Source organism: Ixodes scapularis, unplaced genomic scaffold (genome assembly GCF_016920785.2).
Source record: "Ixodes scapularis isolate PalLabHiFi unplaced genomic scaffold, ASM1692078v2 PGA_scaffold5__190_contigs__length_132052651, whole genome shotgun sequence".
Lineage (NCBI taxonomy): Eukaryota > Metazoa > Arthropoda > Arachnida > Ixodida > Ixodidae > Ixodes > Ixodes scapularis.
In genome coordinates, this window is record NW_024609880.1 from 63,780,058 (window position 1) to 63,796,851 (window position 16,794).

Genomic DNA, 16,794 nt, shown 5'->3' on the forward strand with positions numbered 1-16,794 from the left:
GTAATTATTCCGTTACTAAATTACTGATAAACGTAAAGGATCACAAGTAATTTCGTTACTTGTAACAGATTACGTACAAGTCTGCTTGAGACACCTGAGCAATTAACCCTTGGCAGCAAGCCTAGGTGCTTGTGGGCTGAATGTGTGCCAACTATTCGATCGGACGCAAGTTCGAAACGAATGCCGAACAATGTCGAAATGAATGCTTCGTCGCGTTATGTTGACACATAGAATGTGCAGGCTTTGTGTTATCCACTTGGGGGCCTGCCTTGAACTTCTTTATTCATCGGCCACCAGACAACTGTCGTGTTGTCATACACTTTGGATAAATAGATGGATGGATATTAACAGCTGCACCTTTTATAACGGGCAGTAGCTTGCACCACCTGGCAGATGAGGATAGGGGTTGCAGTTACCAGACCGAATTCCAGAAAGGGTCTATTGAATGGCTTCGATGTGCTGCATCCAATGGCATCTATTGGGTTGAAAATTGAGCTGGCTCACACGCATTGTTTCTGTCATTTTGCGAGTTGGAGAGCTTGAAACACATAATAAACTTGCCACAACAGTGGTGAAGAACATTAAGGTACTAATACGCTGGCCTTAAAAATATTTGTGCCATTTCGTGTTCAATATAAATGAAATTTTCACAACTAGCTGTAATTTTGGTAGTTTGAAATATATAAGCTTATTGTTTGGCTATACAAAGGTCTGATTGAGACTTATTGTTTGGCTATCCAAAGGCCTGTGTCACCTGCAGAATATTTCCCCATGCAATCTATTTTTGGAGGGAATCGGTGGCGGAGCGTGTTAGCACACCACAGCTCGAAGCACGTGGAGTGAAAACTCACACTCCAGAAACCAGGTGCCCCATGTTCAATTCCCGCTCCTGCCCGTTTCCATTGGGTATAGTTTTGTGCCGGAGTGTGTCCGTGTAATTACTACCGCGTGATGGACGTTAAAGACCCCAGGTTGGCAGTGATGCTGCACTAATTAAATTTTGTCTTCTACAGCAAGGGCCCTAGACGCCGGATAGGGCTGACTAACCTCCCCCTGCCTAACCATACGGGCAGCACAATTTTTAGCCTAGTCTGGTATTGTGTTGTTTCTACTATTGATTGATTGATTGATTGGATGCAGTCTGCCGCCCAACTCGCTTCAGCCGTCCTGCCGCTACGACCGCATCGTATCCATGTTTGGAGGCAAGGGCTTCCACGTGGAGACAGTGGCGGAGCTGCGGAAGGCATTTACCGAAGCTTTGGCCACCCTGGACCAGCCGACCGTCATCGACGTTCGCATCAGCGGCATGGCGCAGCGCAAGCCACAGGTAGGCTGCCGGAATCGAGTTTCAACGTGGTTTCATGCGGTCGAGTTGCATGCAAGCTCAACTCTGTACAGTTGAGAGATGCGGTGTCAGATAACTTAGTTGGTCATATTGAGGCACACTCAAAAAATCCTTCATAAGCGGCACGCTTTCTTTTTTTTTTTTTTTTACCGTGACCGTTGTGATTGGCGACGTTTAGCAGCAGATCTGGTGTCTGTACGGTGTTAGCAAGGAATCACAATGTCACGTGACACCGCAACGTCACGTGCAGTACCTCCCGTTAAATTTAGTGGAAAAATTTTCAGCTAATTTTAGTGGGGAACCTTTCTCGCCATGTTTAGCAGAATTATTTCTTCGCTGAACCTGGCGAGGAAAGTGTGACATCATGTAATGACGCAATGTTTGCACCTTCGCAGAATTTTGAATAGTAGTGGAGAACGATATTAGCTATACTCGGCGACAACTTTTCTTGGCAATGCAGTGGAAGGTACGTCCCGCGTCCCCTCTCCCATTTTGAGTGTACGCAGGCTTTCCTCCTCCCCCATTTCTGGGGAGAGGAGGAGAGCCCGCGTACACTCAAAATGGGAGAGGGGACGCGGGACGTACCTTCCACTGCATTGCCGAGAAAAGTTGTCGCGGAGTATAGTCCGTGTACAGCGGAGCGTGCAGACCCTCACCTGTCGCCTCGGTCCATTCTCAAGAATGGCGAGGAAGCAGCTACTTTTTGCCAAGGGTTGGTAGCCAATGTTTTAGTAGAAGACTTTATTGACAACTAGGGGTGTGCGAATACCGAATAGCATTTTTCGAATCGAATACCGAATCGAATCAAGAAAATAAAGCGGAATATTGAATCGAATATCAAATAGTGATTTTATTCGTAGGAATTTTTCAGTGTGCTGCAAATGAGATTATTATATGTGCAGAGTATGCGCCTGTTGCAGAATATGCATCTGGTAGAAAACAAAAGCTAAAATGTAAAAAAAAAAAATTCTGGTGAAAAAAAAATGAAAATACAAGCAGTTGCTGTTGGATGTTGGGCACTAAAGATCCAATTTTATGGAACAAATATAATCTATCTACCCTAAACGTCACAGAAAAACCAAAGTTACATTCACGCATGCCTTTTTTTTTTTGTTAAAAGCACAACCTAACACCGCAACTTTTTTTATAAATATTTGTATATCTCAGAAAAGGGGCATTTTGTGATATTTGGTTTCCATTTTAAGGAAGAAAAAGGGCACCTGGATTTTATTTGACATAAGTAAACAGATAGGTGTTAAATCTAAGTAAACAGGCTTAAACAATATAATTTGAAGTAAGAAAAAAAAAATGTGGTTAGGTGGCGCAAGACACCGTCCAACTGCCGCTATGCATCCATTTTTCCGTTTATCTATTCTGTTTTAGAGAGCCTTGATTTAAAAGAGGGAGCAAGCGAAACTGAAACTAATGATACCACGGAGACGGCTTCAGCTCAGATTGGTCGCGTGCGCATGTGCTGTGTTGTCACGGGGAAAAAGGCGAGCAAACAGAAGGGCGACGATGCCTGCCGTCCCTGCCTTGCCTGCCCGATCCCGATCGACGCTTTCGTATTTTCGTCACCTTCTCGCACTTTGTAATTCAAACGCTGCTATCGAACTGTTGGAAACCCTCTCAAATCTAGGCACACTATTTTTCCGTTCCGTTTCGTTCCGAATCAGAATTTGCGGCTTGCGGTTACAAAAGTACGACGACGATAACTTGGCTGGTTTCATCGGCGTGGTTAACGTGGTTATCTTTCTGTGATCATGCAGTCGCCGATTTCTGTGAGTGCGGCAAGTGTGTTTTATATCGGTGCTTCAATTTGAAACGAGGGGCTTTACCCGTGAAAAGATTTAGGCATGGCACGGGATTCCGGCCTCCCAACCAACAATTCCTCTCTGGAAGCGGCACAAACAGGATGTTTCGGTTGTGATTCAAGGGTAGATTGTGTCACAATCGTGAGTAAATCTGCGTGCTATAAAGTTTGTGGCGTTCGTTACTTTTCTTTTTTCTAATTTGTGCATTAGATTGTTGTGGAATAGTAGGACGAAAAGCTGTTTTTCCCATAGTGTGTCTAACATCACGGCGCTTACATCGGGAGAAAAAACTGCTTTTTTGTCAGCTCCGCGCCGACCGCACGTCTTTGGCCGAATATATTGAATATTCGAGTGACCAAATACTAGGAATTCGATTCGCGAATCAAATTATTTGGGAACTTTCTATTCGATTCGAATTCATATATTCGAGTATTTGCACACCCCTTGGACCGAGACTGAAGTGATAATTTCCCGGTACAGGGCAAAGATTAATGGTGTTCAAGTTGGTAATGCACTAATATTAGAAATTATAGAACAAGCAGGATTGCCTTGTCCTTGAAAGCTACTAATGGCCACTCATTACATGGATAAGTGAACGGTTGAGTTTGGTGTTGGAAGTCGGGAATGAGAAAGAGCAGAATGAATAACCTGTAAATAGAGGAAAAGTCTAACCACGTTGAACGACACAAGCACATCCTTCAAAGTCTGGCTTTTGAAGGGTGTCTGTGTTGTCCCTCATGTTACATGTTTTTTTCTTTTATGTTAGACATGGAAGTTTGAAAGCACTGTCACATTGCTTTGCCAACCATTTTGTTTATGTTTGTTTCCTTTCTCGCAGGACTTTGACTGGCTCACCAAGTCCAAGATGTAATTGCGATTCTCAGAAAGGTTCTATTTTTGTAGACAGATACTACGGGTCACATTTAATAAAAAATGTGGTGGTACCTATTTTTTTATTACTTACACTGTTGTAGAGATTGTAAAATAAAAAAAAACTTTGAGAGTCTTGCCGAATATGATGTGCTTTGCTTCAGCTCGTTAGAATATGCTCTTCATCTTCTGCAAGTCAGTATAGTGTGGTAAATAATGTGTCACCTGCAGCATTTATCTACAAGACAACTTGTTCGGTACCCTTTGCCCATCTATTCGTATTTGATTTAGTGGTATGTCTCTAGTCCAGTCATGGGCACGTTACCAGTAAAAAGTAAGTTTTACAGTTACCTAGGGGAAAAATGTAACTTTGTTACAGTTATAGTTACTGGTTTCAAAAAGTGACGTGTTACAGTTACTGCAAAAACAGTCACGCCGTTACTTTCTCGTTACAGTACAAAAATTGGACACAAGGAATCGCCAACCAAAACAATATTATTTTATTTGTTACACTATCTATACAGTGAGAAGAAAGGTAAACTGAGAAATTAGAAAAATTTAAACCCAAAAAGTGTTTCAATCGGCAGTTCTCCATCACCAGAAAACCGGCAGTTCAGACTGTAACAGCATACAAAAATCAATGCGAGCTCACAGGTTCGTCAAGTACGAGAAATAGTCGCTTAGACCCAAGTGAAGACAGGCAGTAACCCACTATAAGCAAACGGCAATTACATTTTAAGCTCAAAATTTAAGCTCCAAATGAAATGTAGTTCTTTCGTTTCCAGTGCGACAAAGAAATACCTTTAAACGGCTCCATCTGCAGTGCATAGTCAACTCTGGCCATATTTTGACTTCACTTTGTGGCCACTCTTCTATTAACACCAGTAGTGTACATATCTCTATAATATGTGATGCAGTCTAATGTTCAGCACCTTTAACTTGAACACCACTTGAGGTTGAACAGCCCTGCTGTACACCACATGTGCATGCTGAGGTTAAAGGTATGGACAAGACTTTACGAAGAAAAAAGTTCAATATCAATGTTTCTCAATAAGGGGCTGCAATGCCTTAACTTATCAGTCAAATCAAGGAATAAATACATTTCAATTTTTGATACACAGAAAAGATATTACCCTTTTGTGCGATGTTTCTTTTATATAGGGCGTTTTGACGCGACGTCGATCCGCCATTTAGCTGCGAGCGAGAAAATGCCTTACGGAAGAAAAGAGGCATGATGAAAATAAGGTTTTATGCACTATTGATTTGACACTGCTATGTAAATCTTCGTAATACTCGCCTTTAGTATGCACCAGACAGCTCATGACAACAAAATGGTGGACGAAAAAACGTCGGTGGAAACACCCTGCATGACAGTAAAGCAATTGCATCTCGAATTAGCAATTATTTGTATTCATCTATTTTATCATCATCGTAACCACCATTCTTCCCTCACCGTGGGTGTGATCTACCATCACTCCTGCCTGTTCACAAGGGGTCCCCTAACATTTGTCATACCTAATGTACACTCCGCGACACTGTGAGAGTGAACACGTCATTACTGGATTTCTGCCAGAATTGAAGGACTGAACTCGCTTGGAACTATTATGCAATTTGGTGTAAAATAATAGCTACCAAATTAGTTCTTGCTTGTCTCTCTTTTTTTTTTAGCAAGACACGTGTGCAACAACCAGATTTTTTTTTTTTTTTTTTGCCGAAATATTTTTTTGGTTATGCCAAACATTGTTGGCGGTAAACACCGATTCTACCTGTGCTGATTCATACTGCTGAACTTTAAGCAAAGGAAATGTGCAAAACAGCAATAGACCAGTTCTCAAAAAGGCCGCATGTATTGAATTATGGGAATGCCCTGTATGCTCCTCCTCGCTCCCACAGCATCTATCACGTGGCACTGAAGAGGGTAACGCAGCTTGGCTGCGTGCTCCAAGGTCGCCTTGGCCCGCCCAAGTTTAACTTTGGTTCTGCATAACTCGTTCCTTGGCAGAATCCTTTCAGCACGTCTACGCGTTCCAACGAGTGTCCAAAGACCCAAAACCTGGACGATGGAATAACGCACGAGCTGGGGGAGTGCGGCTGCCGCTGGTTGGCTGAATTCCATTCGTTCACATTGAAGCTGCCACACACACGCACACTACCGGGCCTGCCAAGCGGAGACTCTTGATATCTTTTTTTCATTTTCCCTTCCCAAAGTTGGCACGGTACTCGGAAGAGAGCCGCGGCTCGAGAGCCGAGAGGCTTCAAAAGGGGAAAGTGTCGTAAAAGTGTCTTCGCGCGCTCCCCTCCAAAGCGATGCAAATGCGGCCGCGTCGCCACCGTGGCCAGAAACCCCCAAGTTCGTTGGAAGCTCCGGTGCTGGCGGTGTCTCCGACAACGAGGCTAACCAAAACTCTTTAAAAAAAAAAAGTTAAAAAAAAGAGAGAGGAGGGTCCTTGTTGTGATCTCGCGAGTCAGCCCAGTCGACAGGCGACGTCGTCGAGAATGTCGAGCGGGATACGGAGTTGGCTGGAACGTCCGAAGGAGGACGGCGCCGGACGTCGGAGGATGTCCGCCGACGATGCCTTGCGCGTAAGTGACCGTGGCAATTGTTTTGTTTTAGCAATTCGTGCGACTGGCTGATTGGGCCCTTCGCGACTTGTTTTTGCCGCCGATACATCGCCGCGTCCGCGCCTCCCTTCCTCGTGCTATTTTGGGGTTCGAGCGCGATTTTTTTGTTCGCCTTTAACGCGCTCTCTTATTTGCTTTTTTGTTTTGTCTTTTTAGTTTGACTGTAAGGGCGAGTTTGTTGTTGGATGCGACTCCTCGCACGTGTAGTTTGTTACTGTGTTGTTTATTTGTACCTATTTTTTTCTCTCAGTATTTTGCGGGGTAGGATGGTGCTGGGGTATTAATTTATGCGAGTCGGCGACATGGTTGTAATGCTTATCCCGCACTCGTTCATGCGTTTATCTCGCAGAAACAGCCCCAAGCTTTGGTGTGTATTTTTTCGAATATATTTTTTTTTCCGCTGTTTATTTCGGTTGACAAGCAGCATACATTGGGCTTGGTATTAGTTTGTGCTGTTTATAAGTAACGCTAAAACGTTAATTACAAACACCGAATAAGCACGCCGAACACCCCAGTCGAGCGACATTAGACTGAAATAAAATTTTTGAGCCGCTTCGGTTGCTCCGATTTAAAACGCCGGCCAACGGATCCTCAGTTGACGGGTTCGAATCTCGACCGAAGTGCCCGCAATCTGAGGGGAGCTTATTGCAGAGAAGGCGCCGGGGAACCGATATCTCGGCTGCAGGTCGAAAGATACCCAGGCGCTCGAGAGGCCTCATCAGCTCTCCGTTGGGGTGAGACTGATGTCTTTCGTTGGCAATGGCTTGGCACGCAAAATCCCTAAATTTGACTTTGGCATTGTTATTGATGTCACATAAGCAGGCATAACCTGTCAAGAGGCAGTGGTCATAACGTATATTAAAATAAATTAAAAAAATCTGAGAAAGTACCAAGAACGGACAGATGGCTTCGGCGCGAACATCTTGCACTCATTACCAAAGGATACGTCGTCTGCTGCCGGCAAGCTGTTTCGGTTTCGGAACCCTTTGAAATAGCCTGTTTCGAGTTGTGTTTTTAAATTTAGGAATTTTAGGCTGGTTATTTTAGGCCAAATAACTGCGAAAATTTAAATATATTTAAACGTAAACAATCAAAACGTTGCATGTCCTCAATTTTAAGTCCATTTCGCAAATTGAGAGCTACGAAGCTGCGGCTCTATCGCAAACGGCCATGTTGTTCAGTGGGCGTGTTTGCATCACGTGACCCACAACAACAAGCACGAAAAACCAAAAGTAAAAGCGAGACGCCGGCCGGTGGACGCGCAGCCGCCGGTTTCGTAGCCCGCATGGCCGTGTTTGTGTAGCCAAGCCGAGCGAGCCGGGACGACGAGTGAGGCATACGAAATAACGAGGCACCGCAAGGCTTGCGCTGCCGCCCTACCCTTCGAGAGGCGCGAAACGACGACGACGCGGATCGCTTCCCGTGTCAGCGAGCCGGCGACGGACTAAAAAGACCACGTCGCCGAATCCCAGCGATCCGATCAAGTCAAGAGCCCTGCAAACAGGCCAGTCTTTTCGCATTCAAAAAAGAAAAAGAAAGTTTTTTTGTTGTTTTTTTGGGAAAGGCGACATCGATTGATTGTTTTGCCGCCGCCTCGACCAAAACAAGCGACGGACGCACGTGCTACTGGCACACTGCTGACCACCGCGTTGTTTGCGAGCTTCGAAAGTGTGACTGCCTTCTCGCTAGAGCTAGGACAAGGTTAAGGTCGGGAGGAGCACATGTTTTTAACGCGAGCTTTCGCCCGACATCGGCGGCGTTTTTGTGACGAGCCAAGCCGCCGTCGTTTTTGTTGGCTCGTCAAACGCGGTGCAAAGGGACCCGGTCTCGGTGGCTGGCTGCGCACACGGTGTGTCTGGCGGCGTGCGTCTTGATCCGCGGCTCGTGCAGAACTTTGCAGGCGTCCGTGGTGGTGGAACCTTGCGGGGGAGTTCCTGTCTTCCGGCGACGTTAAAAAGCACGACGCACTTGGGCGCCGGTGTCCCACAGATCCCCCGAAAATATTGATCGTCCCAGCCCAGTCGGCGCTGGCCACCGTCTGATCTCTTCCGCGGCGCGGCACTCTCTTTTTCCCGGTGCCCGTAGCCCCGAAAGCGTACTCGGAAGCGGAACGGTGTGTTTTTGAAGCATCGATTAATTTTGAGGTGTCGTAACTTCTTTTCCGCGCCGCCCCGGCCCCTTTCTTTTTCAGGCGTTGTAGATGCGCCTTTGTTTTTCGAACACTCAAGAAAGAGAGAGAGAGAAGTAGTCGCACGGGCCTACGCGCTTTTAGCATCCTGTCGTTAGAAGACGACCGCATTCTTGCCTGTGATGCGCCCGTCTCTGTTTATCCTCGCTATCGGGGTCTCAATTTCCTTTCCCTTCTCGCGCAGCAAGTTTTTTTTTTTTTTTTTATATGATAAGTTTTATTTTTTTTTTGCTTTCTTTTTTCTCATTTTTTTCTTTTTCTGTCGCGTCGCGATTGCGTTTCATGATCGCATGCGGCTCGCCCGTTCCGTCAATCTCCGGCGCTGGAGGCGAGCCAAGCGGCGGTGTGGCATCGGGTAGAGGTGTCTCGTTTAGTCTACTTAGCGGTTTGGAGCCTGCAACAGGAGGCAGGCTACGCATCTGGAAGTAGCTGGGGCTTCGTAAAAAAAACCGAAACATGTTTTCGTTAAATAATAATAAGAAGAAATAAAGGAGGTGTGTCTTTCCTGCGCCCTGGACAATGCGCTTCTCTGCGCAACACTACCACGACAACAACGGAAGAGGAGGAACACACATACGTACCCTTACAACAGATGCGACGCATGTGGAGGGGAAACCCGTTTTTTGGTTGATTTATTAGGACGCGCCTGGCAGCATTTCCAGCTGCGCAACTTGGTTTCGGCGAGTTTATAGTCAGCGATAAACGTTTGCCGTCGAACTAAAATCGAGTCTGCGAGGCATGAAACCGTTCTCCACGTTGGATACATTTCACGTGCCACGAAAAGATTGAGTCACCCTGGACCAGGAACTCAAACGGGAACTGAAACCGCGGAATGAAACCTTTATTTTAATGTCACGATAGTCGAAACCGAAAGCAATTAACAAGTAACCGATGAACCGGAATAACATATCTAACAGCATTACGACCGTGAGTGATCGTACAATATTCATGGCACAGGTAATGGACCATTTACAGTTGCACTTATTGCATAATCGTCGACCAGTAAATTGTCTTGGTTACTTGTATAAATATGACATTTGCCTTGCTTATTTTATGTAACACATATTGTAATGTTTCCCCATGATAATGGTTTTTTTGTTTGTGTGTTTGCATTTACTTTTATGTAAGGATGTCCGGCAACTTTTCACCCCTTGCCCTCAAGGCTTAGTAAATGATCATGATGATAATATATATTTATAGCGCTTCTGCGTTTTTAGAATTAAAAAAAGAAAGTTATAAAAAAACATTTTTGTTTTGTTTTGTTTAACTTTGCTAAATTTGTATTTGAGTTGCGAGACGCAAAAGTAGGGATTTCTACTATTGGGTCCTATGACCAAAAAGCACAGGTTCGTTTATCCCTATTGTTATTTCCATGAACGTATAAAAATGAAAAGACGCTAACCAATTAACTATTCAACGTCTTTTTTTTTTTTTTGTGAAGATTTTAGATGATAAGCGAAGGAGAATACGAGAAAAGACGGTGAGAGTGCAGGCGAGCTGGTGGTAGCTAATTATGTCGTATTACACCTGAGACTGCGGTGGAAGAAATCGGAAGACTTTCAGTAGAAGGAACAGACACAGAGAACGTCTCAAACTCAGCTCTCAAACTCAGGAGCTGAGTTTGAGGCGTTCTCTCTGTCTGTTCCTTCTACTGAAAGTTCTTCCGATTTCTTCCACCGCAGTCTCAGGTGTAATACGACATGATGAGAATACGTGTTTTAATACTGATGGGCTTGCAGTGACGTTTTGTGCAAATCTCTGACCTTCCAAGACAGTTTTTTTTTTTTTTTTTAGTTTATGCGATAACTGAATATTGCAATGATCTTTGTGAAGTAAACGCTACTTCATTACGCCGAATCGCCTTAGCGTTAACACAGTCTCGTCAAAATCGTTAGTTGTGTGCATCCCCCGAGTGTGAGGCGAAAAAGCCGGTGATACTATGAACTGCCTTCGGATGTTTTCATACTCGTCGAGACTGGTTTCAAATACAAAAACAGACGAATAAAAAATAATAATAATAATAAAACGGCAATTTTGCTTTGGTTTTGTTGATTCGGGAAACTGTAAAACTTGTCTGGGATGTTCCGTGGTTACGCCTTGCAGCACGAGAGATAGAGCAGTCGACGTGACGTTGGCAAACCACCTTTCAGTAGATTGCACGCTGATTCGTTTGCGTGCAAGACAGATTCTAGAAAGCTAATCTGCGGCTTTCCAATCTAATCGCATTTGCTCGCCGGGCTGATCGTTCTTCGACTGAAAAAAGAGCAGCGCTCGGATTGTCCCCTCCTCTTGACAACTAAATATCTAGAATAAGTAATTAAAAAAAAAAAGGAAGGTGCATGAGGTTATGTGCATAGTACAGACTTCCTTCTTTTTTTGTGCGTGTGCGGGCGACAGAATTTAGTAGGTCAATATTTTATTAAAAATGATTGTGCGCTTTGTACAGGGTAGACCAAACTCGTTCTAAATAAGTAATCCGAAAATGGGTCTCATATTTTACGCACTTTATTAATAGTTAGACCACGCAAGTGATTGTGTAGCATGGACGTAATTCAGGGAATTGGTGTGTATGCTTATACAGCCGGAAGTTAGTCTGCCTTAGTGAGCGTCTGGTGTCTCAGCTGTATAGATAAGAAATTTAGCCAGTGCGATTATTCGAGAAAGGTGTCACTAAATTTATACTGAAACATAAGTCTTTTTTTTTTTTTCACTACTTAAACGTTATACAAGTTTCACTATGACTGTCAGCGCCGCTGCTCCTGCGCGCAAATCCCGCCACTTCGTCGCTAAGCACCGAATCTTCCGAATCCACCTAATTTCGCCCATCAGCGCCCTCAACGGCCATTACCAAAAGAAACGAAGTAAACGTGACCTTGAACGCTCGAAATTCAGATAGCTGAGGTAGCGACTTGCTCAGTTAGAATACACATAACATCACCATGTCCGATCGTTGTGCTTAGCGGGGTCCCGGCGATCCGCAGTTCACATCGCGAAGCCCTCTTATTACCCAGCTGCGTTAAGTAACTCTCGACCTTCCAGACAGCGCAGCGAAAATTTTGGCTACGTTGACCTCCATTATAATGTGAGGAGAATGCCGGGCCTCGTGTTATCTGCAACGGCCCACATCGGAGGCCACATCACCCGTGTCGTATAAACGAACATTTGGCATGCCTCTCCTGCTCGTTTCATAGGACAAAACCGAAGACCAATACCGATTTGCAGGGTTTTACAAAGCACGTGGATCGAGGACGACTTCTGTGCCCCTCAGACGAACTGATTAATGCGCTCGGCACTCTCAGAATGTTTGCGGCAGATGTGTTGTTATGCAACGTGAGGAACTGGCGGCCCCTCGAGATACTTCTCTGGCTCGCAGAGTCCGCAATCTACGACTCTCCTCTGCTAGTCCGGTCAACCGACAAAACGAGACTCATCGTCGTGAACTGGTTCATCTCATTTGCACAAAGTTCTTCAAACCACTTCCGTAGAGGTTTGTGATGTTGGAAAGAAATGACAGAAGACACGAAGATGCGGTATAGAATAATTCACATTGCACTGTAGAAATATGGGAAGAGAATATTTACAAAACTATTTACACCACTTCAAGAAATGTTAAGTGGAGTGTCCCCTAAAAAGTCCCTAGCTCACGACTTTTCAGTCCTTTCGGCGTAGCACCCGTGGCAGCCGATGATCAGGGGTCTACCGACGTCAGGGCCGAGGGACGTAGTGACGAGGCAGTTGATCGATGGCCGAAGGCTTGAATCAGGCCCTGTATGTCGGTGGCAGCCTATGACCAGGTGTCCACCAAGGTCAGGGCCGAGGAACGTAGCGACGAGGTAGTTGGGCGTTGGCCGAAGGCTTCATTCAGGTCCAGTACGTCTGTGTACGTCCGGAAGGTTGGCGCCCGGACTGCGTGAGAAGCGGGTTGTGGGTCGGGCCTCTTGGCGTCTGGCCACGCCGACGGAGGTCCGGCCTGGGGCGCTATGTTGCGCTTTTTGGACTCCCAGGAGACTAGGGAGAAGGAAGTGACGTCAACAACACAACAAACGCAGATTGGGTGTTGATTTCGTTTTCTTCTGTCAACATCCAATCTGCGTTTGCTGTGTCGTTGACGTCACTTCCTTCTCCCTAGTCTCCTGGGAGTCCAAAAAGCGCAATATAGCACCCCTGGTTGCGTCCGCTCCGTCCTTTGTCAACCGCCCGAATCCTCTCTCCCGCTCCTCGCGTGCCCCACCCCGTCTTCTTCTACTTCGTCCTCTCTGGCTTGTCGTGGGATCGCTCATCAAACCTTTCCACGGTGTCGCCTCTAATAAGCGTAGAGACACAATCAGTGTACATACACATTCGCAGCTAGGATAATGGCGTCGTAGAGACAATGGCGAGAGGTCAGTATCTTGCCCGTTGCCTCGACGAACGTCATTCAACGCTGCGGCACGATTACCTTTAAACTAAATGGGTTTTATCGAATTATGTTTGGTTTAACGTGTCCTTTACAAACGTGCCGTCGGCTGCTTTCACACTTTTTTTTTTCTTCAAAATATTTAGTTTTTATTTAGCTTCCTGATTCAAAAGTTAACATGAGACTTTTAGGCTAAGGTTATTTTTCACTCGCGTTCGTATCCTTCTAAAGCCATTTTGCTTCCTGTGGCTTTCTATAATTCATCTGTACAGAGCGATCACCTCGGACGCCTCATAAACGAACCAGTCAGCAAGATGAACGCGAACATCTAAAACAAATGACACTTCGCACGCGCGTTCGTTCCACAGACGATTTATTTTGGTTATTTACCTGTGCAGCTCGTGTGCCTTCGTTCCCAGCATTCTCTTTGGTGCTTGATTAATTTAGCTAAAGGTCTATTCCGCATATGACGGTTTGACGTTTTGTATCAAAATACAATGCATGACGCGCCTAAGAGCAATAATAGTAACGTTCAATATCATGTTAATTTTCTCATATTTATCTTTTTTTTTTCCTCAATGTTTCACCAGTTGTGAGCACCGCTTGTCCTGTCCCTTTCATCTTCCTGTCCTATTGCGCTATTGTATATATGATATGGGATCTACACGCGATTAACTATTTTAATTGGTCACATTTTATTGCGATAATGAACACCCCAGAATGCCCCCGAGAAAATAGTGTCCATGTAGTTCTATTGCTGTGAGCTTACTAGGACGTCTCGTCATCCAGAATTGGTAATTTTTTTATTGTCTAAAGTCCAAACGAACAGTATGCCATGAAAAACAAGCTTCTACAAAAAACATTTTGAGTGCCCCTAGTATCGTTTTAATTCTCTCGAGCAGCGATGAGTTGGATGAGTTAAGCGTATGGTTTACCGTTTCGTGGTTGTGCGTTTGTACACTTTCTACTACGCGAAACTTAATTACCACTTAGTAAGATAAATCGAGGAAACACTTTCCTCTCTCTCTATATATACGAGATATATTCAAGTCGCATATTATAGACCGCACTTTTTTTTTTTTTTTTTTTTGGACAGGTCCGAAAGAAGGGCCATTACAAAATCCCCAAAAGTGATTGGTGTCTGATGCTATCGAGCCTCGTGTTATGCGTGTAACTATATCGTCAGCGCTAAGGAGATACAATCGACAGATGTCCATCGTGAACTCGCAGCTGAACATTTCAAGAATCTCAAACGAAGCTCAAACGTCCGCTCTGCGTCTTTCGCTTTCCCGCGGTACACCCATGCCGTGAGAGAAGCGCACTCAACGAAGCCAACTAACCCTGCAATCATATTTAAGTGTCTACCTTTTTTGCGGTTTCCACGTCTCTTGGGGTTCGGGTAAGCCAGCGGGCACCGAGAGAGTAACTAAATATCGGTGCTTTATATTTTAACCGGACGACTTGGAAACCTCCTCCACCTACGAGGGGGAATACACAGAAAGAATAAAACCCGTGAAGGACGAACACAGACAGACACAAGAATTGTGTGTGTCTGTGTTCGTCCTTCACGTGTTTTATTATTTCTGTGTATTCAGTAGTTTTCAACGCGCTCTACTGCGTGTGCAAATGCGTGAGGTTAAGGTTCTGATATACGAAGGCTAAATTTGATGCGAAGCAATCCTAATCAGAACAGGAAAGCTTGTGATTATAACGATGCGGCAATGTAGCAGGCGGTTTGGTTTTTAAAATAGACCGGAAACTTTCTTTTTTCTTTTCTTCTTTTGCGCCAGGCTGGCACAGGCTATCCGTATCTTGATGAAATTTAGCTGTGAACACTGAACACTCGTTACCGTTTGTAGCCCATGGCGCAACCAACGTATATGATCGGTGTTCTGATTCACTTTAGCAGGGCGGCGGCGCAGTGTGTTGCAAGTGGGGCAAGCGACCACGTGATGGCTAAATCCCGATTTTTACGAACGGGTAAACTGTAAGCGTCGTGCAACGGTACGCGAGGGCGCGCCACTTTTAGTTTCGATAAATGCAACGGTTCCACAAGTGCACCTGTACAAGCGAAATAAAATGAAAAGGAAGAATGCATTCGCTCCCGTGTTTATCCTGCCTGCTTACAAGGGTGTGTTCGTGACAGCCGTCAACTGCGCAGTTAAGCTAGGAACGAATGCTTGTTTTCTTAACGACCTTGACGCGTGGTGGTTGAGAAATCGTAAAAGGTTTGCGATGGGGCGTGGGCGGTGTCTGAGACGGCATGAGCTTGGCCACTTGAAGTGCGTTTCTCGCTTTCTAACCTCGCTCGTTACGCATTAAATATCGAAAACTAGCATTATCTCTTGGGGCTAATATTGCAAGCGCAGTAACCATTGTGGACAGTCTCGGTCTTTGTTAAGTGTCTATTTCTCAACCAACGAATTATTTAACGAATAAATCTATCTTTTATAACTTTTACTTTCTGCTCAAATAAGGATGATTCATAAACAAGTCCGTACATAAAAATTCGACAAGCTGAAGAGGTTTCTGGAAAAGAAAAACGAGATAGAGGTGAATTCTAGATTATTTTTATCCGGTGAATCTGAATATCACGCTCGTTTTTCCCGAAGATGTAACTATTCTCTCCTTTTTATCCTCTCTAGCTATTTTTGTCTTCGTGTGCAAAGTGAGGGAAAGCTGAAACAAAGCTTTACCTACTATTGAGAAGGAGGTTTAACCTTTGCGCCCCTGGTGGCTAAATTGAGAACTACACCGATGGGGACAGCAACAACGTAGATTATTTGTTTGTCTTTTGACGCAGCTTTCTGCTGGCGATCGCGTTTAATTAGTAAAACTGAAAGTGAACGCAGCAAAAAATTAGGCACGTTTCGTGCCCCATCTTTTCCCCGCGCTCAATCCAGAGAGATGAAGTAAAGAATCAGGTGCACGTGGTACACCTTGTGTGTGTAAGCACATAACTCTGGGAAAAGAAGCTGGACGCAGTGGCCCCTATGTGGAGCGCCAGTTCGTCTGCTTCCTTGGCAGGGGTTGTGGTGACGTCAGAACGTCGAGCTATCTAAAATGCAGCTAAACATATCTGAATTCTCCACATAAAAAATAACAAAGAAACTTAATAATGCTCCGAAAAAAAAAGAAAACGGATTTTTTTATTACGGTTTTTGAACTGTAGTTTGGTCAGTTCCACAAGCTTTCACGAGTTTGCGGTGCACTGGCTAGGTGTCGCAAGCCACCGTCAAATTCAAAAGGTTCGGCCGATTTGAACCATCCATTCATTCATCTGCCCAAGAAGCGCGAGCTCCGAGTTCCTTCGCGTCACGCGTCTGCTGTTCTGTGGCGTCGCCCGATTTCGAGGCAGTGGACGCTCTTCTCCTTACTGACCCATCGGTATCCACGGGAAAAGTGGGGTGCGAGGTCAGGCGATCGATGACCCTTACAGATATTTATTCGAGATTGTGAATCTGGAGGGGATCCTTGGTAGGGGTGTATACACCCTAGGTACATCAGACAGCTTGCACTTCTCCAGTGCACTGCCAGCCAAAAGGGTGGCAGGGTGCAG

The 16,794-nt window shown here is 45.0% G+C and overlaps 2 protein-coding genes across 5 annotated transcripts in view; both read left to right on the forward strand.

Annotated features, from left to right (window-relative positions):
- Positions 1–4,173, forward strand: part of LOC120839186 (2-hydroxyacyl-CoA lyase 1) — a 72,761-nt gene extending 68,588 nt beyond the window's left edge. For all 4 annotated transcript variants that reach the window (XM_040209445.2, XM_040209444.2, XM_040209443.3 and 1 more), the window contains 2 exons: positions 1,141–1,327; positions 3,998–4,173. In XM_040209445.2, coding sequence (XP_040065379.2) covers positions 1,141–1,327; positions 3,998–4,030 — 220 coding nt within the window. In that variant the 3' untranslated portion in view covers positions 4,031–4,173. The remainder of the gene's footprint in view (positions 1–1,140; positions 1,328–3,997) is intronic.
- A 3,776-nt stretch (positions 4,174–7,949) lies between these two features.
- The window catches only part of LOC8035265 (5'-AMP-activated protein kinase subunit gamma-1), a 417,493-nt gene continuing 408,648 nt past the window's right edge, over positions 7,950–16,794 (forward strand). The window contains exon 1 of the mRNA XM_042294135.1: positions 7,950–8,155. The gene's annotated coding sequence lies outside the window, so the exon portion shown is untranslated. The remainder of the gene's footprint in view (positions 8,156–16,794) is intronic.